Below are 26,199 nucleotides of genomic sequence, written 5' to 3'. Positions count from 1 at the left end.
AGGCTGATGCCATTTACAATGCTGTTTTGTGATCGGTACATTCTGGGGCAGAGTTCAATTCTCCCACACCAACCTGTCCTACTCTGCTCTTGATCCGATTCTATCCCGATACTCCCACGTCATCTTTATCTCTATTATACCTATCAAACTATATGATAATATCGTCTATCGTCATTGTCTTGACCCACTTACCAATAAACGATAGGTGTATCCCACCATGGTCTTCTTTACTCTTCCAATTTCATCCCAATATCGGACTGGATTATTCATCCCGTCATCCACTCGGAGCATCATCACGCCGGTATACCAATAGAGCATCATATTCCTCCACCCTCTTATTCTTCTAACATTAATAACATCACGCTTGATTATTCATCCCATTATTCATCCCATTATTCATCCCATTATCTGGTCGGAGCATCATAACACCGGTATACCAGTAGAGCATCATACTCCTACGCCCTCTTATTCTTCTAACATTAATAACATCGGGCTTGATTATTCATCCCATTATCTAGTCGGAATGCCATTGCACCGGTATACCAATACGGCATCATACTCCCCCACCCTCTTATTCATATGGTCGCTGCAGTATTGATATACCAATAGATCAAAATATCCCTTCACCCTCTTTCGTTGTAATGGTAACAGCGATGGACACTCATGTGATTGACATAATGCACACCACGTTAATCCATCTACCTATCATATAGTGCTCAGCTCTCATACTTGTTTTTTTTCCCCCACGCGTTAATATCTTAGTCAATTCTTCATAATCGTGGAAGAAACAATTCTGTTCAATAGCTACGTTGATTGATCACTTCCGCTGTGCAAGTATCCACTTGGCAGGGATCAAGGCTCTTAACTTAACATGCTTTACGACGATCGGCAACATGTGCTGACGTTTTGGCCAATCCTTTGTACTCGTGGAAAAAGCAAATCTGTTCACCATCTACGTTAATTGATCAATTCAATTGTGCGAGTATCCACGTCGGCAGGGATAGTAGCTCTTGGCTGAAAATGCTGGATGGAGATCGGCGATGCCACATCCTCTCTGCGCAATGAAATACAGTATCCTTACCAAGTGGTATCAATCTTCGCATTGTATATACTATATCATTTAATCGATTATAAATATCAGATGTGTTTCTTCTTTGTTCTGTACATTTGCATGCCAATCTTACAGGCTTATCTTACAATTACGCTCTCTCTCTCTCTCTCTCTTTCTCTCTTTCTCTCTTTTACAAAGTCGTAATCTTAACTGCTCTTCCATTTTTTTTTTTTTTTTGAAACATTTGCTAGTTCAATATATCATGTCTTCATCTACTTCTCCCTCAAATCCTACCTCAACTTCCACTCTTAGCGGCCATCCCCCTCCGCGCATGCCTCATGACTCTCCGAAAAACCTTGGTAGTGATATGACCATGTTCTTTTTTGGTCAGCTGGATACTCCAACGCGGTTTCCTACATCAGATGAACAACTTATAAAGAGCCTTAATGTTGAAGCTCTTGGCAGGGTTTTTCTTCCACCCCCTCCATATATGACACTGCCTGAATATTCTGTGCTGCGTCCTGAAGGGTATCGATCCCCTGATCCACTGCCGATCTACTTTAGTCTCAACCTCTCTGTCTATAACCAGCAGATTGTTGATTCGGAGTGGCAGAATCAGTGGTTCCATTTCACTGGCAAAGTACACCCCTACGCACTGGAGTGGGTGCTGCGGGAGCCTGATGTTTTCACCGATGAAGATGGTGACGGCGAAGTGTACAAGGTTCCAGTTGTTCTCATACGCGACTTTGGATACCAAGCGTAAGCAGACTTATCATTTCCCCTTAGCTCGAGTTCGACTATCGCGCTTGCCACTAATGTAACTATCAGCATTGACCCACGAACTCTTTGCAATAGTGAGGGCTTTCCACTTATCCAACCGGTTGTTTCTTTGACCGGGCAGGTTCTCGGGACTGGTCAAACCCACTTGATCAAGGACTCTGTCCCGCAGTTGGATGATGCGCAGCTGAGATGCTGTGCATTTATCCAGTGCTGTACCTACATCACGCCGGGTCAGTCATCAAAGAGCCCTTTCAAAGGCTTCCACCCCTTTCAAGTTTTTATTCTCTTTCCTATTCGCGCTTTGCCATTCTCTCTCCTCTGCAAGAAGATGGCAGATAGGAAAGATACACAGTTTGTTCCGGGTGTTCCCTTCAACTGCGTCGGCAAGATTGTTGGCCTGCTTGACCATAGTCTTATGGCGACTGCCCCTCCAGTTGATGAGAAGGACTATGTTTTCATCGTCGTTCCCGACTCTTGGACATTTCCGGACAAGAGCACGCCACCTGTACCTGCTTCTAACACAGTCTCCCCCTCTATAACCGAACCTAGCCCATCCCAAGCTAGCGACTTCGCAGCAATTAGGTCTATGTTCAAGTCTCCCTCAAAGAAAGGTTCACAGGCGCAACAGTCACAGTCACAATCATTAAAATCGTCACAGGGAGATCCATCCCAACAGCCCGCTACTCCATCTCAGAACAAAAGGCCTGCAATCTCCGCATCTCAATCATCTCCGTCAAGTTCAAACAGTCCCGCCCCCAAGAGACTCAGGAGGTCTAATGTGCCTACCGCAACATCTCCAGTCATTGCAGGGTCGCCGGTCTCCCCTTTAACATCCGTAGACTCTGATGAAAACGATAACCATGAAGAAGGTGAAGCGAAGGAAAACGAGGGATCTCGATCACCTAACATATCTGCCGCACTCCGATCCTCCGTTCGTCCTAATATGAGGTCGTCAACCACCCAACCACGTGGCAGGAACAAGACGCATCCGACAAAGAGACTTTAAGTAGCATAGTATAATGATAGTGTGTGGTGTTTTGGGCTGTTTTATTGGGTTTGAAAAACTTATAGGTTGATATGTGGGGGAAATAAGCGTGCGGTTTCAACACCAGTCCGAGTGATAAAAGTCCAATGGTCTCAACACCTGGACATCTTGGCATGGCAGTTTCTTATACTCAAATTGACAATTTTCCCTCTTTGGTATTGCAACTGATTGATCTCTGCTAGTCTCAGTCCCTTGGTCTACCGTCTCAATTATTCACCCTCACCCTATTGGCTAGGTCTCTTAGTTCCGCATTAAGCTCTTCAACTCGTGCCACTCAAAATGGTGCCTTCTCCTCAAGGCCTGTAGCATACGTCTTATTGGCTACGCAAAACAAAGGTAAAACACACACACGCGCCCTATTGGCCAAGTCTCTTCATCCACCCACCCAGAGCCGACCACTTAAAACCGCGCCTTCTTCTCAACACGTGCAGCAACCCACTAGTAAAACAGGCTCTAGTTTTGCAAGCTTCGTACCGAAAGGCTACTCAGCGCAAGGGAGCCGCCAACTTGCCCACCACGCCCAGCATCCAACTTCCAACTTCCAACTTCCAACGTCCCCCGGCGGACGTGCGCCTTCCCCTGTGCCTTGAGGAACGAAAGGCCTTTTGAACGCGCCGCCAGCCCGCCACTTCCCCCCTCGAAATCCACGCTCCTCATTGGCCTAAACCGGGATCTGGTACTCGATCAAGCTCGTCTGTGGGTTGTCCTTTTGAAAACCCGCTGTGATTGGTGGGTGACCCTCGCTGACACAGGGGGGCCGGGAAAACGTCACGTCCGACGTCACGTCTCTGGATGCAAGTCCATCTGGCGCTCCATAACTAATCGTCGCCTAGCCAGCACAGCGCTTCCTGAACAGTCCTGCTGCTCAGCTCCTCCAGCCTGGCCTGCGCGGCAGTCATTTCTTCGGGGACCCGGTTGCCCACCAGGTTTCTCTCCCGCACCTTGGACACGAGCATGATGCTGTCCAGCGTCCGGCAACGCGACAGCTGCACGTACAGGCTGTACGGGTCGCACTGCAAGGGGATACTATATCTATCGATATTTATCGTCCGCGTCCCTCGTAACTCTAGAGCTACGCGCTCGAATATCTCGCCCTATACTTTATAGTCTATGTACGCGAAGGCCGCCGCGCAGGGTAGGCCTCTCTGGCTAACGTCCTTTTGCTGCTATGGCCGCTTTCTCCGGAATTATATGCTAACGCTTATAGGTGTCAATAGGATTATGCCGGGTGGTATTCCGATGAAGCGGAACTTGGTCGTCGCCTCTGACTCTAATATTATCCCCGCCGGCGGCCCGAAGGGGACCATCGTATCGGCCGAGATCCGATGACCCGGGTGCGCCTTGTCGAGGATGACGTCAAGCGCCCTGTAACTGGCTCCGTTGACAAACTTCAAGCCCTGATGGGTGTTGTGGTGATTCCCCAAGGCTTCGGCTCCCTCGCAGGATGGACTTGACCGTCTTGACGCATCTGAGGCGGATTTTGCTACTATCTGCCTTCCAGATCCACCGGCAACCGATGCAATCACAGCGCTCTCATCAGAGCCCATACGACCACAACGGAACCGCCATCCCCCAAAGAAATATCAGGAAGTTGAATAAGGATTCGAAGGACGGAATACGTCTTCTGTTTGAATGAAGGCGTCGAGTGACTGCTGGTTGTTTTATATCATGATGGCCCTACGTTGTGTGTGATTCGCCGAGCGCTTCCTAGCTCTTCCGGGGCGTGCGCGCTCTTTATTTATGTAGCTTCATTGTTGCCTCTCTTTGTAGAAAACAAGCGCTCTTTTAACTCTCTATATCCTATCTTGGTAATTTAAAGCTGTTAACTACGACATTTTTATAACGAAATTCTGGAAATGTTTCACACTCATCTCAAACCGTCATTAGACTTTGCTGTGATGTCACATTGCATGTGCGTTTCCAGGATACCCTGGACAGATGCAACCAAAGACAATTCCAGGCGAAACATAAAGAAGACCCCACACAACCTTGAAGACAAATCTCCGCCAGACTCTTCTCCTTCAATAACACCCTAGCCATTCTTCGTTCCTCAAGGCTCTATGCGCAAGCCGCGACTGGCTTGCCTCTCCTGTGCCTTGAGGAACGAAAGATCTTATGCCCCACCCCCGACTTTTGAAGAACTCCTCTGATTGGTCAGTGATTGGTCAGTTGCCTCGCCAGGTTTAGTAGTATCTGCTCTCCTATTGGTGGTCTTTAAATTCACTTAGCTCTTAGTTTCCTGCCCCCTTTTCCCCGTTCTTTTCTGCTCTTTCTCTTCCTGACTTCGCACGTGCCGCTTACTTTACCTCTGATGATGCATTTAAGGTATGACAACGCCTCTCGACCTCGCAAATCGTCATCCCAGCCACCGCTGAGCCTCCTGAAGAGACTTGTTGCTCAATTCCTCCAGTCTGGCCTCTGCCACGGTCATCTCGTGGGGAACCCGGTTGCCCACCAGATCTCTTTCCCGCACCTTGGAGATGAGCATGATGCCGTCCAGCGACCGGCACCGCGACAGCTGCACGTACAGGCTGTACGGATCGCATTGCGCGGGGACTATGTATCCGTCGACATTTGTCGTCCTCGCCCCCCGCAGCTCCAGGGCTACGCGCTCCAGCGTCCTGCTCTGCACTTTGTAGTCTGTGCAAGCGAAAGCCGCCGCGCACGGCAGACCCTTTCGGCTGACGTCGTTCTGCTGCCACGGCCGCTTTCGCTGGCAATGTATGCTGACACTCGTGGGTATCAACAGGATCGTGCCGGGCGGCATTCCGACGAAGTGGAAGTTCTTTGTCGCCCCCGACGCCAATATTATCCCCGCCGGCGGCCCGAAGTGGACCATCGTATCGGCCGAGATCCGATGGCCCGGGTGCGCCTTGTCAAGCGCCTTGTAACTGGCCCCATTGCCAAGCTTCAAGCCCTGATGGGTATTGTGGTTCACGACGACGGGCATCCCTGGCACGAACATGAAGACGCCTGGTACTGGTATCGCGCTGTCGTCGCCCTGGTTCAGCATCATGGTGGCTTCTTCCTCGCTCGGCAGACCGTCCCTCCACTTATGCTCGGAGATGAAGACTCGCATCATCGACCGCTGCTAGATCTGGAACGACAAGGCCGCCTCCATGTTCAGGTTCCACCGATTCCTATTCAGCGGCGTCACCACGGTGATGCCCGTTTCCCACGGGATCCGCCTGCCTTCCCGGTAGCATCTTGAGTTGAGGAGGTCCAAATCCGTACGGTCCTGCACGCCCGACCGGATCCGCTTTAGCAGTCTCTGCAATTCCGCATCTCCGGCGGCGCGTACTTGCTCGTCCAGCATGACGACCGTCGTGAACTTCTTCCACAGCGCGTGTGCCTTGTCATGCCGGTGCCGTTGCTCGGCCTTGAACGAGTTGTCTTCGTCCCACGAGACGGCCACGCTCGGCAGCAGGATCGACCTCTCTTGTACGGGACGGAATTGGTGGAAGTCTCCGCAGAAGAGGACGATGGGGATCCCGCCAAAGTCCTGCTGCGATCCGCGGAGCCGGCAGAGCTGCTCGTTCGCCGCGTGTAGCGTCCGAGCTCCCAGCATGCTCACCTCGTCGACGACGAGCACGTCTTTCTCCTGCCAGTCCATACGAGACTCGCCATGGACAAATCGGTCAGCCTGTTTCGGCAGTCGCACACCGTCGAGATCCTTGGCCGTGTTCGCACCCCCCGCCGCTTGGTCCTTGGAGATCCCGCGGGCGGAGTGGATGGTGATGCCGTTGATCTGTGCTGCGGCAGTCCCCGACGTCGCCGTTATCAGCAGACGGTTCGAAATCCCTTTTGATGCGAAGAGCTCGACGAGTGCTTCGATGACTCGTGACTTGCCGGTTCCACCTTCTCCACCAACAAATTCGCAGAGCTGACCGACATCGCCTCTGTCGCTACATTGTATAGAGTCGAGCTGGCGGCATATGATGAGGAATGCGATTGTCTGCCTCTTGTTCAGCGTGAACCGCGCTGCCAGAGCCTTACCTGCCTCAAGGAAGGACGTTGATGCACCAAAGTCGACTTCCATGCGCGGACCTGCCTCGCCTGCCGTCTCTTCTTCCAAGTCCGCTGCCATCATTTGGACATCCTCCTCGCCGAAACCAGTGAGCACACTTCGCACCGCCGCACTGTGGTCAGTTTTATGGGCCGCGGCCATGTTTTGTATGCCCTGGATCATTCGCTCCCTCTCTCTGGAGGCGCAGGTCTGCTGCGACTTGATCGCCTTGACCTGATCCTGGGGTGGTATAACGGTCCCCGAAAATGCCCCTCCTGGTATGCTTATCCGTCTTTCTCCTCGTTCGGGCATTATGGTGGCCTGGAGCTCAGCAGTCGAGCTCAGTGCTGACTGCTGGAAGCGACAGAGCTGCTCCATTGTTGCCAAGAGCTCCGGCGAGCCGGCAGTGATCTGGTTGGCGCCCACTGCACTTCTCACGACGTCAATCAGACGCGTTGCGTTACCGATGCTGTCAGACTGGTACACCGATGCGACTTCTTCACCAGCCTCGCCTTCTCCTTCCTCGCCGGCACGTGCGGCCGTGAAGTCAGCGTCGCCGGCTGAGGCTGCCCATTGCCTGGCGTCCCGCTTTGCGTCTTCGGCGCATCGCCGGAGCAGTTGTACATTACCGACGACGCAGGAGATTCTCGGAGACAGCGCCGCCCGTGCCCGCGCCCATATGTCATTGATGTCGTCTCGTACTTCGCCCAAGAATGTTTCCCACGGCACAAACAGGGCAAGATGCTGCACAGCTGCTCTTCAGCACGAAGAGTTAGTCCCTTCAACCCCCTTCGGTTAGGTCGTCGCCACACACATACCTACGATGGCACGACTCCTCCTCGTCGTCTTGTTCAAAATCTTTGCTCAAGTACCCGTCAAGGCAGATGACGGCATGCTTTCCCGGCCGTCTCAGCACCTGCACCCAGTGTTTCCGAGGCGCCCAATTGCTCTCGAACGGCACCTCTCCCCAAGCACCGGAACTTCCGTCCTTGCCAACGCGTTGGAGCATGACGAGCGAAACATAATCATACAGGCACAGACCTCGCAGGACATCTCCACGATGGTGATAAGCCTCAGCGAAACTGATTCTTTGGCCTGCTTCTTCCACGACGATCGACTCGTCCACGGAAGCGTCCGCGACCGCTGTGCCGCTCTCTCGCCGGAGGTGTCGCCACCGTCGGAAGACGTGCCAGTAGAGCAGGGATACGTTCAGGTACGCCCAGGCGCTGCTGTTGGTGAACTCGCTCGGGTACCCTAGAAGATGGGCAACGACTTCGACTTGCGATAGAGGCTGCTCTGTGAATATACGATTCGCCACCCTCATCAGAAACTGTCGCGTCTTGTTTTTTGTACCGTCTTCGTCGCCGACGGCGCCGCCTCCAGCATCCTCCCCAGCCGCCGGCTGGCCACCTGCTGAGACAACAGGCAGCAGTTCTGCGGCCGCGGCGACGCGCTTCCACGTCGGGTCCTCTACTTTGGTCGCGTAGTTCGTGACGTAATAGACTAGGGCCATGGTTTTCCGCTGCGTCGCTATGAAGGAGATGTCGTGGTTGTGCCGGAGCCCCACGGCGATGGCCTTGTTCCACCGATTAACCATGGGGTGCGTCCTGCGAATCTGCAGCACGCCGTCTGGCGTGAATGCAGTTTTGTCGACCAATCTCCATGGCGCCTTGAACCGACAGAGATCGCCCTTCCGTCTCTTCTTGCCCAGGGAGTACTTGACGCAGGTCGGACTGTGGGTATGAATCTGCGTTGCGCCGGCGCAGAGGTTGGCTTCCTCGTCAAATGCTGCCGAGAACTGCTCGGTGTTGTCCAGCAGGGAGGAAATATCGGACGTCACCGACCGTTCCGCTTGCACGACGCAGAACCCTTCCTGGTCCAGATCCTGCCTAGCATGTCAGCCTAGCCGCCCCGTTTGGCCCACCACAAGTCCTGGATGGCCAACAGCGCGCTTTGAGCATTACCTCGCAGAAGACACTATCGACGTATTGGACGATCCGCTCGCGATACGCCGCCTGATCCTCCTCGTGGATGTCGGCAAGCATAGAGCTCAGATGCGCGTTCCCATGCAACCAGAGCAGCCCGTGGACGTGAAGCGCCCCTCGTTCGTTGGTTTCCACAGCGCCATAGTACTGGATGATACGCCCGAAAACTGACTCTTCTCCCACTTTCACGTAGTGCTCGAAGAACAACGTCATCTCCCTGTGGAAAAATAGGGCCGAGCTCATAGGGTCCGAGATGGACAGCCGCATACGCTTGAATGACATGTCAAGGCTTCGCAAGAACTCTTCGGCTGCCTCAGGATCGCGTGTGCGGTACGCTGCCAGTCGGAGCTTCACTGGGTTCGTAATGTCGTTTGGGTTGATGGTGAACCAAATGGCAGGCACGCCATAGCGAACGATGAGCGACTGGATCTTGTGCCGCATGCTGAGACGGAGCTCCCTGGACATAGGCTGGCGGTAACCATACAGCGGAAGGCTCCTGAGAAGCTCTTTCACACCCTCATCGGTGGTCCTGCCCGAGCTCTCCAGCTCCGCCCTAGCTGCCGCTAATCTGTCTGCAGTCAGCGACCGTACGATGCGCTCCACCTTGCGGAAGTTCTTCCTCGTCACGCTCAGCATGCTGACACGACGGTTCCTCGACCGCACGCCCATGCTGAACACCAGAAATGCGAAAATGTGATGCGTCGCAAATCGGCCACCATGGCGCCGCAGCACAATGTCAGCCCAGGTCCGAAGGCTCATGTTTCGAGATGACAAGAGGTCTCGCGCCACCGCCTCTGCTCCAAGGATATCGGCGGGACCTCTTCCCGGCTCCAAGGTGGCTTCTTCGGCCAGCCGTGGGCCCCCAAAGCCGAAAGGTAGTAGCGTAGGAAACGTCTTCGCGAAGAACGAGGCTTCAAACGAGTCGGCAAATTCATCCCCGCGACGAACATGGATGTACGGCTCAGAGCCATCGGCATACCCTCGCCGGCTGTCTCCCGACGATCCAACCCACGTTCTCGGACCCATACGGCCGTCGTCATCACTTTCACCGACAGCGTCGCAGGCGAACCGCAGTTTCTCGGCGTCCGCTACATCTGGCGGTCCGTCCAGTGCGAACATTCCAGACGAGGTCACCTCGTTGATCGGTTTCACCGTCTGGTCAGGCTCAGCGTCCCTTTCAACCGGAGACTCGCATGCCTTGTTTTCCCCTGCTGTTCCAGTCTCGCATCTAGGCGAGTCTTCTCCTTGATTGAGCGCGGTGAGGATTTCCTCGATATCCACCGAACCCTCGTCGTCCATAGCGCGCTTCGTGGGCGGCACGACTTGCGCCGTTCGTGTTTTTTCCCACGCCGACGGCTCGTTCCGCTCCATGCGATCGTACACACACGGCGGCACCCCATGCGGCGGGGCTCCCCAACTCTCCATCTCGGCCGCGTCGATCTCGATCTCAGCATAGTGTGGATTGTTCTTCTTCAGCCAGACGAGGGCCCTCTCGACGACTCGTCGCCTCACCGACAGTAAGCCTGACAAGTCGCTTGGCGCTGGCTTCTCCGCACCCTGCCACGAGACATGGGTCTCTTCCATAACTTGCACGAGCGGGTGGGGGAGTACTCTGGTGGCCAGCTCCTGCACATTGTTCGGGAACACGGTGATGTGGCCCTTGATGTGCTTCGGATACCGGACACTTTGCTTCTGGCTACTCGCAATGCTGTACCTTGTGACGAACCCGTAACATGAGTTCAGCGCGATAAGCTTCTCCTCAACCGGCGTGAGACCCTTCAGCTCTTCGGGAAACATATGCTCACACCCAATACGTCTGTGAAGCTGGGCCGCAGGCGACAGAACACCCCGACTCAAGCAACGAGCGCACTCCGCACATGCTGATAGGGTCTCGCCCACGGGAAAGCAGCTCCGACATGAAAATGGCGAACGGTTGTACTTTTCGACGCAGCTCAACATCCATTGGTCCCATGTCACATCTTTCAACTCTCTTCTTGTGCGCTTACGATAGCACAGCACACAAGTCCGTATTGGCAAAGCGTCCACATCGTGGAACTCCTTGTAGAAGGCTCGCACGGTCGACACCTTTCTCTCATGCGGTATTGGCGTACACCACGTCTGCTCGTTGGACAGACTCTCCTTGACGGCAAATTCGTCCTCCAAGAAGCGAAACACGCTCGCCAGGTCTTCGGCCTGCAACTCCCGTCTTCTCTGCTTTCGGGTTCCAGCTCGAATTTGTTTCCTCGGAGGCTCGTCTCGGCTACTGTCTGGTCTTGCTTTCGGCGGACGACCCCCTCGCCGGCGTCTCTGGGGCAAACCCCGCGCAATTGCTGCTACTAGCTCGCTTCGTCTAATGTCTTCAGATACTGATTGCTTGGGCCGGTGCCGCTCATCATCTCCATCCCGCCTCTCCTTGGGCAAAGAGTGTCGATGAAAAAGCGGAGGATCAAAATCCGCGGCCTCCGGTGCACCACGTTCTCTGGGCGACAAGGGCCTTTGAAGCTGACTCGGTGGCTGATGTAGCGCGGAACCTCCACTGTTGGCCGTATCATGAGACTTCCGTGCTCTATTTGACCGCAAACCGCCTCGCAGAGGTCTTCTGGGCAACGAACTTGCAATTGCTTCCGCATGCTTCCTCCATTCCGTATCTTCAACCTCAGACTCCTTCGGCAGAATCGGTGTACGTAGTTGCAAGTCTATCAATGGCAATCCTTCTCGACGTATTGGGGATAACTCAGCATGTTCTGCAGTGCGCTTAGAGGCGCCTGAGGCTTGCCGATTCCTACAGTCGAGGCAGTTAGCCGTAGGTCTTCCACGTGTTAGGGAAGACTTTGTCTTCGAAATGAATTGATCTGCTGGCTTCTCCTGCTTGCACTTCCTGCAAACCTTCTTTGAAGGGATAGAATCAGCCATGAATATGTTGGATTGGAGGGACGGTTTGATGAGGAAGGGGCTTACATCATTACCATCTTGTCCGTTCCCAGCTGACGACGAGCAGGCTCCCACGTGAGCAACCGCCTCATGTGGCTTCGCCGCTGGACTATCCATCCTGCTGCTGCCTTCTCGACATCGATGGCTCCAGGCGGGACGGTAGATCACAAAGGTTTCCGCGTCGGACTCTCTTTAGTGGCACGATTTCGCTTCTGGATGATGATTATGCTCCTTAGTACGGCATTGATTCCTCCACTATCCAAGCGATCCGCTAATAATAGTCCCCTTAGCCACCTACTACAACCTTGCCTGTACGCGTCCATTGTCACAATCTCGGCCAGCGGGCTATTCCAACGCTGCGCTCTCCTCCGCGCCCCTCCGTAATTTTGAGGAGGACGGTTGCATCGTTGCCTTTTCGCCCACCACACTGCTGCTGTCAAGAATAGATAGCTCGGGAGCCATTACGTCACCCTCTATCTCAACATGGGAACAGTCCGATATCGAACGGATATCGTCTAGTATATATATAGAACAGCCTAATTTTACCTCTCGTTTTGGTACAAACCAAGAAGTCATGATGCACCCATTTCCATTATTCTTCCCATCTAATCAGTGCCTGAGTATAATACCCTGAAACCTCACTGCACCCGTCACCCTCCAAGGGAATAGCTAGAAGTTGACTAAGAGCAGATCCGAAGGAATTGTCGTTTGTAAGCTAGAATGGCCATCTCTCCAAAAGATGAAAAAGTTGACACTATCTCTTTCCCGCTGGTCAGCATCAGCAGTGACCCTCGATGTCTCCAAAGGACGGGGACAAGCATGCCTTTTCAGCCACGTTACCCGCCCTTGTGAATACAAATCTTCTTGTGAATCTTCCAGTCAGCCTTCTGGTGCTCCTTCCCACAATATCCAACAACTTTACACCGACCACATCTCTTGATCCCTTCCGTTGTCCCACATACTTTGCACGGCAAAATTTCCATACAACTACTCCGACTTCGGTGCGGGTCCTCTTGAACAATTCCGGCCATTGTATCCTGGATTTCCTGCCGTATCCGCGTCTCACATCCCCCTTTCCCACACACGGGACTGACCCAGATGCCAACGAAGGGATTCTCCCCCACGTGAAGCCAAGACATAGGGCTTTGCAAGATGTTCATTGCAAATAACCCACAGTTTTCACAAAATGGACTCGAAGCAGCACGGCACGCCGCCTCATGCTCCTTCATGAAAGGCTGCACTGCTGTCACGAACAGATGGTTATACCCGGCATTTTGCCCTGCAGTCTGAGCCTCACTGACAAGGCTGCGGGGAAGGTCGTGGGTGTATTTGAGCTCTTCAGTCTCGCCGCAGTAGAACTCAAAGCGAACTGGGCAGCTGGCCATAGTGCAATAACAAAAGGATTCTGGGAACACAATAGGTCTTCTGTTTGAAGGAAGGCCTCGGATGATTTCTGGTTCTTTTATAATAAAACTCTCTGAAAGTTTCATGCTTATCTCACCATCCCCTCATTTTCTCACCCTTTCAAACTGTCATTAGACTTTATTTTGATGTCGCAGTGCATAGCGTGCCGTGCGCCACCAGGATACCCTGGACAGATGCAAGCCACCAAAGACAATTTGGGACGGCAACTTCCCTCCTGCACAACACTTCCTTGGCACCTAGTGTTAAGGAAGTCGCCCGCGGCACACCAATTCCCTTAACACCGCACCCGGACGCCCTCGTGACGGCTTCGTCGCCAGCCACGAGGAGCACTTTTGAGCTCGGCGAGCGCACGCCTCAGCACCTCAGCCAACTCGCACGACAAGCCGAACTATATGGCTCTGAAGCCAATCTGTACGAGGCACCAATCAACCCTCCCGGCGATGCGCAACGCACTCCACGCGCAAGACAACATCAGGAAGATGCGCCGCCCAACGGAAACGCGACCGACCGAACCACCGACCAGGAGCAAGAGCAAGAACAACAACAGCCACGACAACCGAGTCCCCCCAGCAGCGATGTCTTCGGATACACCCAAGCTACTGGCCCTGCCATCAACACTTTCGATGCTGGCGGCCCAATTGCCAGCGAAGCCAGTGACAGACTCCAAGCTAGAGTCCAGGTCTTCGCGACACTCTGCAAGGCAATTGACGAGGCCACCAAGCAATTCACCACCGGACCGGCGTACCATGCCGCAAAGGAATTCTCTGAGACCTTCCTCGAACACTGGAACAATACATTGAATGGCGAGCCGAGCGCAACCGTCGCCGAAGCCCAGACTCGTCTTAAGTCCAACACCTACGCCGACTTCCTCAGACGCCCAGCGCATGGGGCCCAGCGAGACCCCGAAAATACCCAACCGCGCACGCGACAACCAAAACAAAAAGAGCAGTGTGCCCCTGAAGTGCCAACTGACGATATCCGCGTTTTCATTCGTCTAGACCCGGACTCCCCTGCCTGGGGAAATGAACCATTTGCGATCCGTACCTTTGTCGCGGAACACTGCAACCTCACGATCGGAAAAATTCCGCAGGCGACTAGGACCAAGACCGGCTGGGCGGTACGGCCCGTCGATGCCACCACCCGGGACCATATCCTTGCAAAAGCCAGCACAATTGGAGCGAACCTCGGTGCCGACAAAGTCGAACCGATGGTCAAGTGGCACACCTATGTCGTGCAGGACTGCCCCACCGGCTTCCAATCCCTAGGAGGCGAGAGGGTAGACCTAATCGAGAGAATCCAAGAAGAGGTACAAGCCCAGACTGGACTTAAGCCAGTAAAATGCCACCCGACGAAGAAGTCCCTAACCGCCACTGGACTCGCCAACGTTGTCGTCGCGTTCGACCAGAAACCGAAAAGCCGCTTTTGCCTCTTTGGCACTAGCAAGCTCGCGCGACCAATCACTAAAGTGAGCAAACCGAAACAATGCGTCAATTGCTGGGACTTCCACACTCAACTGAACTGCACGAGAATCACCAAGTGCCGGATCTGTGGACGAAACGGACACGACGCTGAAACATGCCCCAACCCCGAGCGGATCCAGTGCGCCAATTGCGCTGCACCACACGCCGCCGACTACAATAAGTGCCCAGGGAGACCTAGGAGAACGCCCCAAGGCACTACTCGACGACTGACGAAGAGAGAGAAGACGCTGGTCCGCCGGGCCGGCGCGAAGCAGTACCGACAAGCCAACCCTCCGGAGCCACTATTGATTCCGAGCCGTGACCTAAGGCCATCCTCTCCATGCGAACAACAGACTGCCAGGCGCGCTGCCGGATGGCGCACCCAGCCGACCTCTTCTGGCAGTAGCGGATGGGAATAAACCGGCGCTCCCACACCAAACGAACAAACAAGCCCATCCGGATCTTCCAAGCGAACGTGGCGAAGACCCGGGAGGCGCACAACACCGCGCTTGCCCTCGCGGAAAGGAACGGCTTCGACCTGGTGATGATCCAGGAGCCACTGACCGAGATCATCAACGGAGAATGCAAAACAGTGAACAACCGAGCGTACGACACGTACGGGCCAGTGCACAAGTGGAAAGACACCGACACACGCCCCAGGGTCATGACCTACGTGCGGCGGGCAAGCTGCCTACCGGCAGAGCAGCTTGAGTATGACAAATGCCGGGACATCCTTATCCTGCGGGTCGCGCAGGTGACATACATCAACATCTACCGCCAACCACTGTTCGATGGCGCCCTCGAACTCCTTCTCGCCCGGAATATTGCTGGCCCACACGTGGTAGCAGGTGACTTCAACGCCTGCCATCACTCCTGGCAAGCGAATACCCAAAGACACAGAGGAGGTGAGATCGCCCGGTGGGCATCACGAAATGACCTACTGATACTGAATCCACCGAACCAACCAACCAATCCACACGGAAACACAATCGACCTCGCCTGGTCGAATATACCGGGTGCTGATGCCACAATCGAAGACCATCTAGCAACCAGCTCAGACCATTTTACGATCGCAATCTCGCTGCCGATCACACGACCGGAGCTCCCTGAGCCCACTAGGATCAGGATTACAAGCCCCGAGGACGTCCAGCGCTTTGCAGAAATCGTCGAGGAAGGCGCCCTCTGGCTTCCCGGGGCAGTAACGACCACAGACGAATTAGATGAAGCCGCAAGACAGCTCTCGGAGCTACTAGCGGACGCGATCAACACGGTGGGTCATCCACCAAAGAAGGGCTCCCCATCGACGAGATGGTGGAACGAGGAGTGCACCGAAGCCCACGAGCACCTGCTAGAAGTCCGGCGGAGACATCCGTTGGGCTTCTGCAAGGAAGTACAGTCCGCCCGACGAGAGTTCCGGCGCGCCTGCCGACGGATCAAGCGAAGATCCCTCAATGGCTACATCGAAAATATAAGTGAGCCCAAGGACATCTGGCCGATGTGCAGATGGGTCCATAGCCGCGGGGCTTTCCAGTCCCCGCCGATTGAGTTCAACGGGGAAGTCTTTGTGACGCAGGCCGAGAAGGCCAGGGCGCTACGGATGGCGACCCTCGAGCGAAGGACGGCGGCGGACGACATCGAAGACCCCTGGAGGGACATCACGCCCAAACGAAAATTGCAGTTCTGCACGACAGTTACGTACGAAGAGGCTCAGCACGCCGCCACCTCGACGGGAAACACCTCCCCAGGCTCTGACAATATCACGGTAGCGCTTATCAAAGCGTGCTGGCTCTCTATTGGAGAATACACTCGGCGACTCTACGAGGCCTGCCTCCGCCTCGGGCACCACCCTCCGGTGTTCAAGCAAGCAGAGGTCGTAATGATCCCCAAGCCGAACAAACGGGACCTGACATCCCCCCGGTCCTGGAGACCAATCTCACTCCTTACCTGCCTTTCGAAGGGGCTGGAACGACTGATTGCGGGACGGCTGGCCTATGCGGCGATCGGGCAAGACGTCCTACACCCCCAACAAATTGGCGCACTGCCGAAAAGATCAGCGGTCGATCTTGTTGCCGCTCTGATACACGAAATTGAAGCCGCTCTGGACGCCGGACTGGTCGCGACCCTTGTGACGATGGACGTGCTAGGCGCCTTTGATGCGGTGATGCGGAACCGCCTCCTTCTCCGCCTAAGGGAACAAGGGTGGCCGCCATCTCTCGCGAGGTGGGCCGGCTCCTTTATGACCGACAGAAGAGCCAAGGTCCGGCTACAAGACACCGTAACAGAGATGGCGCCTCTCAGCTGCGGACTTCCACAGGGCTCACCTGCCTCCCCGATCCTCTTCTTGCTCTACACCGAGCCAATATACCGACTTGGTGCGCAAACCTTCTCCCACCCGAGTATAAAGGTCACTGCCCAGCCAGCCCGGCGCTTCGGCTACGCGGACGACACGGCGATGCTTAGGATCGGCCGCACGTTGAAGGACACAGCGAACGAGTCAGACGGCGATATCAGTGACCTAACGGGCTGGGGGAGAGAGAACGGAGTGACCTTTGACATTGAGAAAACCGAAGTAATGCACTTCTCGCGCAAGGGAAATAAAGATTCCCCCCCGATCCACCACGACGGTACTGCGAAGCATGCCGAAGAAGCGATGAGGTGGCTAGGGGTCTGGCTCGACCGAAAACTCAGCTTCAAGACGCACGTCATGAAGTGGGCTGTTAAGGCGCGCAAAATCACTAACCTCCTACGAAGCTTCACGAGCACAATCAGAGGCCTAGGCCCTGCGGCGGTCCAGAAGGCGGTAAGAGCATGTGTTGAACCGACCCTCCTTTACGCTGCGGAAGCATGGTATGCCGGCCGTACGGTCCAGCGGATAATCCCCTCACAACCACAAGATACACGCACGGTCAGCACTTGCTCGGAGTCCCTCATTAGGTACATCGATAGTACTATCAAGACCTCGATCCGAGCCGTGCTTCCGGTCTGGAAGACCACGCCACTCGCCGCAATCCACCGCGAGAGCGGGATCCCACCAGCCGAGCAACTCCTTGAGTCTGTTCGTCAACGGTTTTCTGCCAGAATCCAGTCACTTGATCAAAAACATCCACTCACACAGAGGGCCACGGCGGAGGTCCTCCAAGGCGCTAGGCGACGAAGAGGCCCGACCAAACTACAGCGCACCGCGGCCCTCCTCCCGCGCGCCCCTAGACCAATCCTTCTACCGAAGAAAAACCTCCGCCTTCCACCGCTGAAAGGCGATTACACGAAGAGCCACGGGGCCCTGATCTTCCGCGCCTGGCTCCGGTCGACAGACGGGAAAGACCTAGTTGTGTACTCTGACGGGTCACAAGCACCTTCGGGGGCCACTAGCTACGGCTACGCCATCTACCGCCGGAAGCTTCTGGTCGACGAGGGTTGCGGCCGGCTAGGGCCAGCCGAAGTCTTCGACGGGGAAGCGGCAGGAGCGTTGGAGGGGCTCAAAGCCGCTGCGCGGTTTGCGGGTCCCACCGACCGAATCTGGGTCTGCCTGGACAACACGTCAGCGGCCGAGTGCCTGCGAGGCAATCCCTCAGACTCTTCACAATCTATATTCCTCGAATTCCAGGCCATCGCTGCGGCGCACGGCCGGGTTAGAGTGAAGTGGTGCCCTGGGCACGAGGGAATCGAAGGCAACGAACGAGCCGACGCCCTTGCAAAGGCTGGAAGCGCACTACCAGAGCCACCTGGAGCCCAGCCTACGCTGGCCTTTGTACGCCGCCAAGCCAAGGCAAGACCGAGGGCCAAGTTCAGCACTTGGTGGGCGGCAAATACGCCAGAAGCCTACAAGCCGTTGAGGCTCAAGGCCCTGCTGAAATGCCCCAAGGAGCTTCAAGTGCCTAGAGGCGCCCTGCATCACCTTCTGGCCGCGCGATCGGCCCACGGAGACTTTGCCGGATATCATGAACGGTTCCAACACGAAGACGCCCGCCTCAACTGCTCCTGCGGCCGGCGGAAATCGCCCGACCACCTTTTCTACTGCCGTAAAATCATCCCTTCCAAGCGGCCGCGGTTGGCCCCCGCACCCAGGAAGGCGATTGAGCGCATAATAGGCCGAGACTTCGAGGACTATATCAAATTTACAAAGGCTACCGCGTTTTTCACCGTGGTCTGCCCACGCTATTGATAAGGACCTCCGCTTGCGCTGGAAGCAAGCTGACCACCCCCCCAGGCCCTTTACTTCTTCTTCTTCTATCAATATTTTCCCGTGGCTACGTCTGACGCGTTATCCTGCTACATGTTAGCGTGGAAAGAAGGCCGACGACGTACCGCCAACACAGGCTGCCGGCAGCTCCCTGATTCTGGTTTGCAACGATTCCATCACCTTAAAATCGGATGTCCCTGCAGCGAATGCTACGTCTGACGCCCCCGCTGACGGAAGCCAGACCCACGAAAAACCGCGGCCCTGGTAGCCGAAGCTTTGCTAAATAACGGGGGAGAGAGTAGGAGGCGGGAGACTCGGTATACATCTGCGGATGGAGAAGGGAGACCACGCGACCTACCCTGTATCTCCAGCCGGAGAAGGAAGTTTGTGCTTAGCGACTTGCCGGAGTGGGAAGGAGCTGCCCTATACCTATCTATCTACCTACGTTAGCTTAGCACGTCTCTTTGCTCCCGCGCGGAGATTGGCTGGGGGAATCCCAGTGGGACGGAAAATAATACAACAACAACAACAACAACAACAACAACAACAACAACAACAACAACAACAACAATTTGGGACGGAAAATATAAGACGACCCCACGCAACCTTGGAAGTAGCATTTCTGAAAATCTCCACACCAGGCTCTTGGCTTTCAATGGCGCCCTAGCCATTTTCTTCGTTCCTCAAGGCTCTATGGGCAAGCCGCTCGCGGCTTGCCTCTCCTGTTCTTAATCCTATTGGCTTGACGAAATTCCTTGTGGATATCGTCCGCGTTTAAACGCAATGACATTGGTCGCCGTTAAAAGCCACCAATAAGGGTGTAACGGTATTTCATAAGCAAGATTTGGCTGGGTTTGGCCTCGAATTGGATTGACTATGAAATCGACAATAAAAAGCAGCAAAAAAGGCGCAAATGGAGATGAGGACATTCTTTTTACTGGTAATCGGATTAATAGCACTTTTTCTCATCGTTTGGTATGATTTTTACTTGCTTATTAGTGGTGGTGGAATTTTCAAGACTTTTAATCGTGCTCTTTGGCCGACGTTTGAATTTTTACAAAGACTTTCATGACGACCTCAACCCCAACCCTAGAGACCACACTGATTACGAGGAAGATAATAAATATTTAACCTATAAAAGCGAAATATTTTATATATTATAATAATAGAAAGTAATAATTAATGCTATGTAAATCTTACCCCTAGGGGCTAAATAGTAGTTTAATTGAGTTTATATAACTAGCTATTAACCAAAAACTAATACTAAATTTAAGTAGTATAGAGCCAACTATAATATATGGTAGGGATTCCAGTTGGGGATTTATCTTCATGGTCTGCATTCTAGCTTGAGAGTAGCAAGCCAGTAACAAGGAAGACGCCCGTCTTGCAGACGGTCCTCAACAGGGCAAGCCAAGGGTGCTCCCAGTAGGCTCTCACGACGGCAATGGCCATTAGATGCGTAGCGCACGTTACAAGCATCATGTTGGCCACGATGTTGTACATCATACCCTTCAACATCGGTGAGATGCTGCCATGGTTCTGGAACTAGTATTGGAAAAAGCGGACAGTTTTTTTTGGTGAACAGAGAACTGAGTCTAAACCTAACCCTAGCCATTAAGCACTCCATAGTTGCCCTGATGTTGAGCAGTGGGGCGAAGAAAGACAAAAGTAATAAGTCCAACAACTTCCATCGTAACAACCACGATACATGCAATAAAGCAATAATCCTAAAGTAAAGAGTAAAAATTAGCCAGTTCCAATGGCATGCATCAATATTCATACCATTTCAATACACAGCGAATTCCAGTTAACCTCGCCCTTCCTATGTCGAGCATTGCAGGTCCAAGACCAGAGGTCCCAACCATGATGTTTCTTTTTGGCATTCTCGTTAGATACCTTGAAGTAGGCGAGGGCAGCAGACCAGGCAGCTATGATGAATATGGATCCAGCGTAGATTGCTCGCGTGCGCCAGGCGGTTTGACGGACCTAAATAAGACTTAGTCGCACGCATAAATAGATTCAGGGACTCGCAAACATACCACGGTACACTTCATAAGAGATCCTATATGGGCTAAAGTTGTACCGACGGCGATGCCCATCATAGTCCACGTTGGCCTCATGTCTGTGTGAGGCCATTGGTAAATTACCCAATCAGACCCGCGGTCGATGATCCTGAAGCGCGTTATCCGCCACACAATGGCGGCATGGAGCGTCAATGCCAATATACTTAAACCATGAAGTAGTTGGAGAACTCTTAAAAGAAGTTGAAGTCCCTCGATAATCCGGGGGGAACCCTGGACTGTCTTCTTTCGCTTCTTGAGCAATTGAGCTGAGTCGGCGTCAGATGACCTCCCACCACGACCATGCTCCATTTCATGGAACAGTCCTTGGTGAGAGTAAGGCTCGTAGGCAGATTCCGCGTTGAGATTCATTGCGATGAGAATGTCGGTGTATGATTCAATGAGTAAAAAATGGCAAATAATAAAGTGATTATGGGTGATACGCTGCTCTTTTTATCTGGTGCGTTAACTGCGCTCAAAGTCACTATGGACTTGAGGTTAAAATAAGCCATATTTATGATAGCTAACTTGGGAATTATTGAATCAGTGAACGCAATACCGGGCACTTGTTCGCCAAGAAGTAAGCGGGCGGCCGTCCCGATATTCATGGGAAATGCGACAATGGGCTTGGTCGGCATTGTCCCGCTGACTGTTCCTCTTAATTGGTAGAAACTGGTCCGCTTGGCGTCTTGGCATTCTCTGCAAAAGCACATTGTGAGCCTCAGCCAATTAGAAAAACTACCGGGGGAGCAAACATCAAAGTACCTGAGAGTAAGTCGCCGACCACTACAAAAGCCGAAGATTGTGTTCTAGACGTGGTTCTCGGGGACCTCTCCAACTTTCCTTGAGTAACCTCCGCTTATGTCTGTATAAATACATCATGCATCAGAAATGTTCGGCGATCATTGGGACTAATCGTTTAGATCTGACATGCCTACTAGAGTGGATCAACAATATTCGGCGATTACGAGACCCCACTCGCTTAGATCCGACACTCCCACTTCAACAGGGATGGATACAAATGTTGTTTGTTCATGAGATCCAGACCAGGATGAGGCTTCATTTCGTGAACTCAATATAAAGACCAGCCTCACCTCTGGGTACTATGTTAACAAAACAACAAAGAGAAGCACCTCCTCTAGTCGCGGCATCATTTTTATATGCGCATCATGGCATCGATTAACATGGTTTTCGCCTCCGCGGTCTTAACCCTTCTTTTATATATTCCTCTTGTCACCTCGCAGGAACTACCAAATGAAAACCTCATCCTCGCTGATTGCGGTATCGGCGAGGGCCCTGATGGCGGCGCAACTTCTAATGAGGCCTTCTACTATAATAGCCACGTCTGGACGGGTAACGGCGACGAGACAAATAAGCCAACCTTAATGGTTAACGTGCCATGGTCCGGTCAATATCCTTGGACCCAAGACGGCGTCAAGTTCACTATGCCCAACGACGAAGTTTTTGCTGTGGTTCTTAAACCCGACGTCAAAGACCCCAATGAGGCAGGATTCGCCTATCACAGTTTTGACTTTCCTTACCCTTTGACCTGTTACTCGTACCACAAGGATAAGGTCTATCAGCAGGCTGACGGCAAGTGGTGTTCGAGCGCATATGTTTGCAATCACCATAATAAGGCCTACGTCAATCCCGCCGAGGCCGATGACGACGACGAGCCCTCCCCCAAGCCGACGACCCCCGAACCTCAGAAGACAGAGATCAGGGGCTCTACGAATGCCGACTGGGTCGAGTTTTACAACAAGCCGGCCTCACGCATTATGGCTACAGCCCGAGATGCCTTCGACGAAGAGAGCTATAGTTGCGATACAACTAAGCGCACTGTCAGCGATAAGTGCACCATTAAGTGGGAGTGCTCCGGCGACCCGGCGACCGACGCCTTGGACAAGATGGCCGCCGTCTTTGAAGAACTATCCAAGTCCGATAAGTTCACGGGCGAGCGAGAAGAATCTACCGAAGTTTGCCGACACCCTGACACGCGCCCTGGCAGAGAAGGATCATGCCGTCAGTATGAGACGAAAGTCGATAAGTACTATAAGATGCCTAGCACCATTGAACTAGTTATGCGCAATCTTCCAAGGGAGGGATCCGGTGATAATTCCAACGAGCATGGAAGGATGAAGTATACGGTTGAATGCGAAGCTTCGGTATTTGAGTGCACTCTGTGTAAGGGCATTGGCAAGGCGCTATCCATTACTGTACCTTCTGTTGGATTTGCCGTCTGGCTGGGTTGTACCGCCTGTTAGAATATATATTCTCTGGGGTTAGAGTGGTGGGTTTATATTTATTTCGTATTATCTTATTATGTCTCGTATTATAGGTTGAGTATAGAATATACTATTGTCTTCCAATATATACCCTCTTGACAAGTAGTATGGTTAGGGGTTCGCTGTGACGGTCGGTGTTCCCAACGTAGTAAACCGTAACCGAATTGGTTTATGTTGGCAGTTGTAACGGGGTGTAACGTACTGAGTGTAGGGTGGCGAATCACGTCTGATAATATCAAAAGTATTCTTGAGTAGTCAAGTTGTATTAAAAGCTGGAGAGCTATCTAGACAGGGAAGTGGGAGTGAGTGAAGCTATATATACTATTCTGATTTGCTTGGTCGATCATGGTCGAACGAGCTCTCGTTCGACCTGTTCGACCATTTAAGGTTAAGGTTCACTTTTGGTCGAACGTGGTCGAACTCGTCCCCGTTCGACCTGTTCGACCACACACCACTTCCTCCGGGGTCTGTTTGTTCCGTTCCGAGCTCCGACGTTTTCCGTTCGTATCCTGTTTGCTCTTTCTGCTCGTAACACAAAGCCTGGAGTCAAAACAGCTGAGACTCTCCGGATAGGCCAAACAAACCCCACTTACCGGGCATGGCTGCCGGGGAATGACGGCTGAAACCGAGTAGGAATAGAACCTGAACCTGAACCTGTCCTTCTTTTTGATCTCTTTGCGCTACGTCTTGTATCTAGAACCCGACCCTTACTATCAATTGACCTCCCATTGACTACGATCCCTCACAAGACTGGACTGTCAGTCTAATCCGAGAGACGCGGACTGGACCAATAGTCCGTGGACTATTAGTCTAGACTGCAGTTTGGACTAATAGTACAGTTTTTGGTCTGGATTATTAGGAGCTCTGATATACAGGCTGTCAGGACCTACAACAGGAAGCGATTCTGCGGCGAGATGACCCAGTCGCGCCGGCGATCGAGAGCGATTCCCGGACTTGCGCCCTGGTGGCCATCTCTTCTGGCACGTTAGAAGGGACGTTGTCATTATGAGAATTAAGGGACTTTAGACGTAACATAAAATGAAAGTAGGCAATTGATTCCATTCTTTGCCCCAACACTCTACCCGGTCCTTCAACTGCACGACAATAAATCAATTAGCTCTGAAGATGCCGCGTCCCTTTACACCATCGACAGCTGCAAGGCTGTAGACTTGGCCTGAGTTTAATGTCACCAGCACCTTAACGCCAGCCGCCTGTTTGGCCTGGTGTTGAAAGCAGCCAAAGAGGACCGCCAAGTTCGAGTTCATCTGCTATTGTCCTCAGACAGAGTTCAAGCTCCCAGTAAGCAGCTTCACCACCCCGACATGCCCGTTGTTTGACGCTGAATTCAGCGGTGTCCGTCCACCATCGTCTGCGACCGTCACATCCGCCCCCTTCTCGAGAAGCAGCTTCACCACCTCGATGTGGCCATTAGCTGATGCTGCATTCAGTGGTGTCAATCCATCATTGTCCGCGACCGTGATGTCGGCCCCCTTTTTAAGAAGTACGTCAACAACATCTATGGACCCGTTGGTGCAGGCAATGCCAAGAGCTGACCTTCCCAGACTGCTGGTCTCATTCACGTTTTGTTCAGTGATCAGGGAAATTGCCGTGCCAATCAAATGCAGCTTTACTGCGTAGTACAGAGGGCCAGGGAGGATGGCCTCAGTCTCTTTGCCCTGTCGTTCTGCATCCTCTGACTCGATCAATGCTCTCCAAGCATTCCAAGCAGCATTATCCCTGCTGAGAAATTCAATGGACAGCCTGGCTGTTTCCGCGTCGTTGGGTAGGCCCGAGTTGACATGTTGATGCCAGGTCGTTGCCGCATACCTTCGAAACGATACGCCAAGAGGGGTTGGAGAATCATAGAGAACACCATCCCAAACTTGGCGCAAGCTGATATACTGAAGACAGGCTTTGGCAAGTATGGTGTTTTGGAGCTTCTCGTGAGAGATTTGCAAGCGATCGTTCTGTCGAATCCAGCCTGGCGTAGGGAGCTGGCGAAGAAGATATTGTCGGACGGAAAAGTGCGGTAAATGGACTGTCCGTCGGTCTGGAGAAGGATCGGCGGGATCATTCCTGACCTCTAAGAGAGGGCCGCAAAGACCAACTATTTCGCTGTTGACGTAGTCATCTGTTGAAGCAATACTGCGGGAGTAGAAGGTGTTATATTGTTGAAAGGTCTAAGTTACATGTATCTGAGAGGAGCACAGCTCCTCACTTAGTATCCACATCCCAGCCATCAGCAGATCGGACCATCTTAGTCATACGGTCTCAACACTCCCACTCGAGCTGCTGTTGGACTTGATGTGCACGCCTGTCGAGCCTCGTTAAAACCCCAAAAACACCTTCGTGGGTGAAAACTGCAGGGAAAGAGCCATCTCGACCCAGGCACTCGAAAATTCTTGACAGCCTCATGCAATCTTGGGACAGTAGGTCTTCTTCTGTCCGCAGAAGATCTCCCTCCTGAATTCATCTTTGCACCTTTCTTCTCAGTCCAACACAATCTTGAACCCACAGGTCTTCTTTCTGTCCACAAAAGATCTCCCACTGAAGCCCATCTTTGCACGGTCTTGCAATCTTGGGACCGCAGGTCTTCTTCTGTCCGCAGAAGATCTCCCTCCAAGCTCATCTTTGCACCTTCTTCCCAGTCCAGTGCAATTTTGAACTCATGGGTCTTCTTCTATCCATAGAAGATCTCCCACTTAAGCTCATCTTTGCACCTTCTTCCTAGTCCAGCGCAATCTTGAACCCATGGGTCTTCTTTCTGTCCACAGAAGATCTCCTACCTATGCCCGTCTCTGCAGGTTCTTCTCAAATCCGGTGCAATCTTGAGTCCATGGGTCTCCTGTCCATGGTAGGTCTCCCACTTCAGTCCATCTTTGCACGTTCCTCACGCTCAGTGCAATCTTGAGGTTGTGAGTCTTCTTCTATTCGTAGAAGATCTCCCACTTTAACTCATCTTTGCACCTTCCTCACGCTTCAGTGCAATCT

The 26,199-nt window shown here is 53.0% G+C and overlaps 5 protein-coding genes across 5 annotated transcripts; 3 read left to right on the top strand and 2 right to left on the bottom strand.

Moving 5' to 3' along the window:
* Nucleotides 1–1,541: 1,541 nt before the first annotated feature.
* On the top strand, nt 1,542–2,608 carry NCS54_01469300 (Hypothetical protein; the record flags this gene model as incomplete). The annotated part of the gene is made up of 3 exons (XM_053159830.1): nt 1,542–1,810; nt 1,880–2,442; nt 2,490–2,608. 3 exons carry the CDS (start codon nt 1,542–1,544, stop codon nt 2,606–2,608), a joined length of 951 nt encoding a protein of 316 aa, XP_053015805.1.
* Nucleotides 2,609–13,348: 10,740 nt separating this feature from the next.
* NCS54_01469200 (Exonuclease-endonuclease-phosphatase family protein) lies at nt 13,349–15,102 on the top strand (the record flags this gene model as incomplete). The annotated part of the gene is made up of 2 exons (XM_053159829.1): nt 13,349–13,356; nt 13,464–15,102. 2 exons carry the CDS (start codon nt 13,349–13,351, stop codon nt 15,100–15,102), a joined length of 1,647 nt encoding a protein of 548 aa, XP_053015804.1.
* A 5,368-nt stretch (nt 15,103–20,470) lies between these two features.
* Nucleotides 20,471–20,917, bottom strand: NCS54_01469100 (Hypothetical protein; the record flags this gene model as incomplete). Its single annotated transcript, XM_053159828.1, has 3 exons — nt 20,471–20,590; nt 20,646–20,849; nt 20,903–20,917. The coding sequence occupies 3 exons, from the start codon at nt 20,915–20,917 to the stop codon at nt 20,471–20,473; spliced, it is 339 nt and encodes a 112-aa protein (XP_053015803.1).
* A 1,175-nt stretch (nt 20,918–22,092) lies between these two features.
* On the top strand, nt 22,093–23,187 carry NCS54_01469000 (Hypothetical protein; the record flags this gene model as incomplete). Its single annotated transcript, XM_053159827.1, has 1 exon — nt 22,093–23,187. One exon carries the CDS (start codon nt 22,093–22,095, stop codon nt 23,185–23,187), a length of 1,095 nt encoding a protein of 364 aa, XP_053015802.1.
* A 1,298-nt stretch (nt 23,188–24,485) lies between these two features.
* On the bottom strand, nt 24,486–25,464 carry NCS54_01468900 (Hypothetical protein; the record flags this gene model as incomplete). The annotated part of the gene is made up of 2 exons (XM_053159826.1): nt 24,486–25,388; nt 25,438–25,464. The coding sequence occupies 2 exons, from the start codon at nt 25,462–25,464 to the stop codon at nt 24,486–24,488; spliced, it is 930 nt and encodes a 309-aa protein (XP_053015801.1).
* Between the last annotated feature and the right edge of the window lie 735 nt (nt 25,465–26,199).

Source organism: Fusarium falciforme, chromosome 13 (assembly GCF_026873545.1).
Source record: "Fusarium falciforme chromosome 13, complete sequence".
Classification (NCBI taxonomy): Eukaryota; Fungi; Ascomycota; class Sordariomycetes; order Hypocreales; family Nectriaceae; genus Fusarium; species Fusarium falciforme.
The sequence above is the reverse complement of the archived record's forward strand: the minus strand, read 5'-3'. Positions and strand labels throughout refer to the sequence as shown.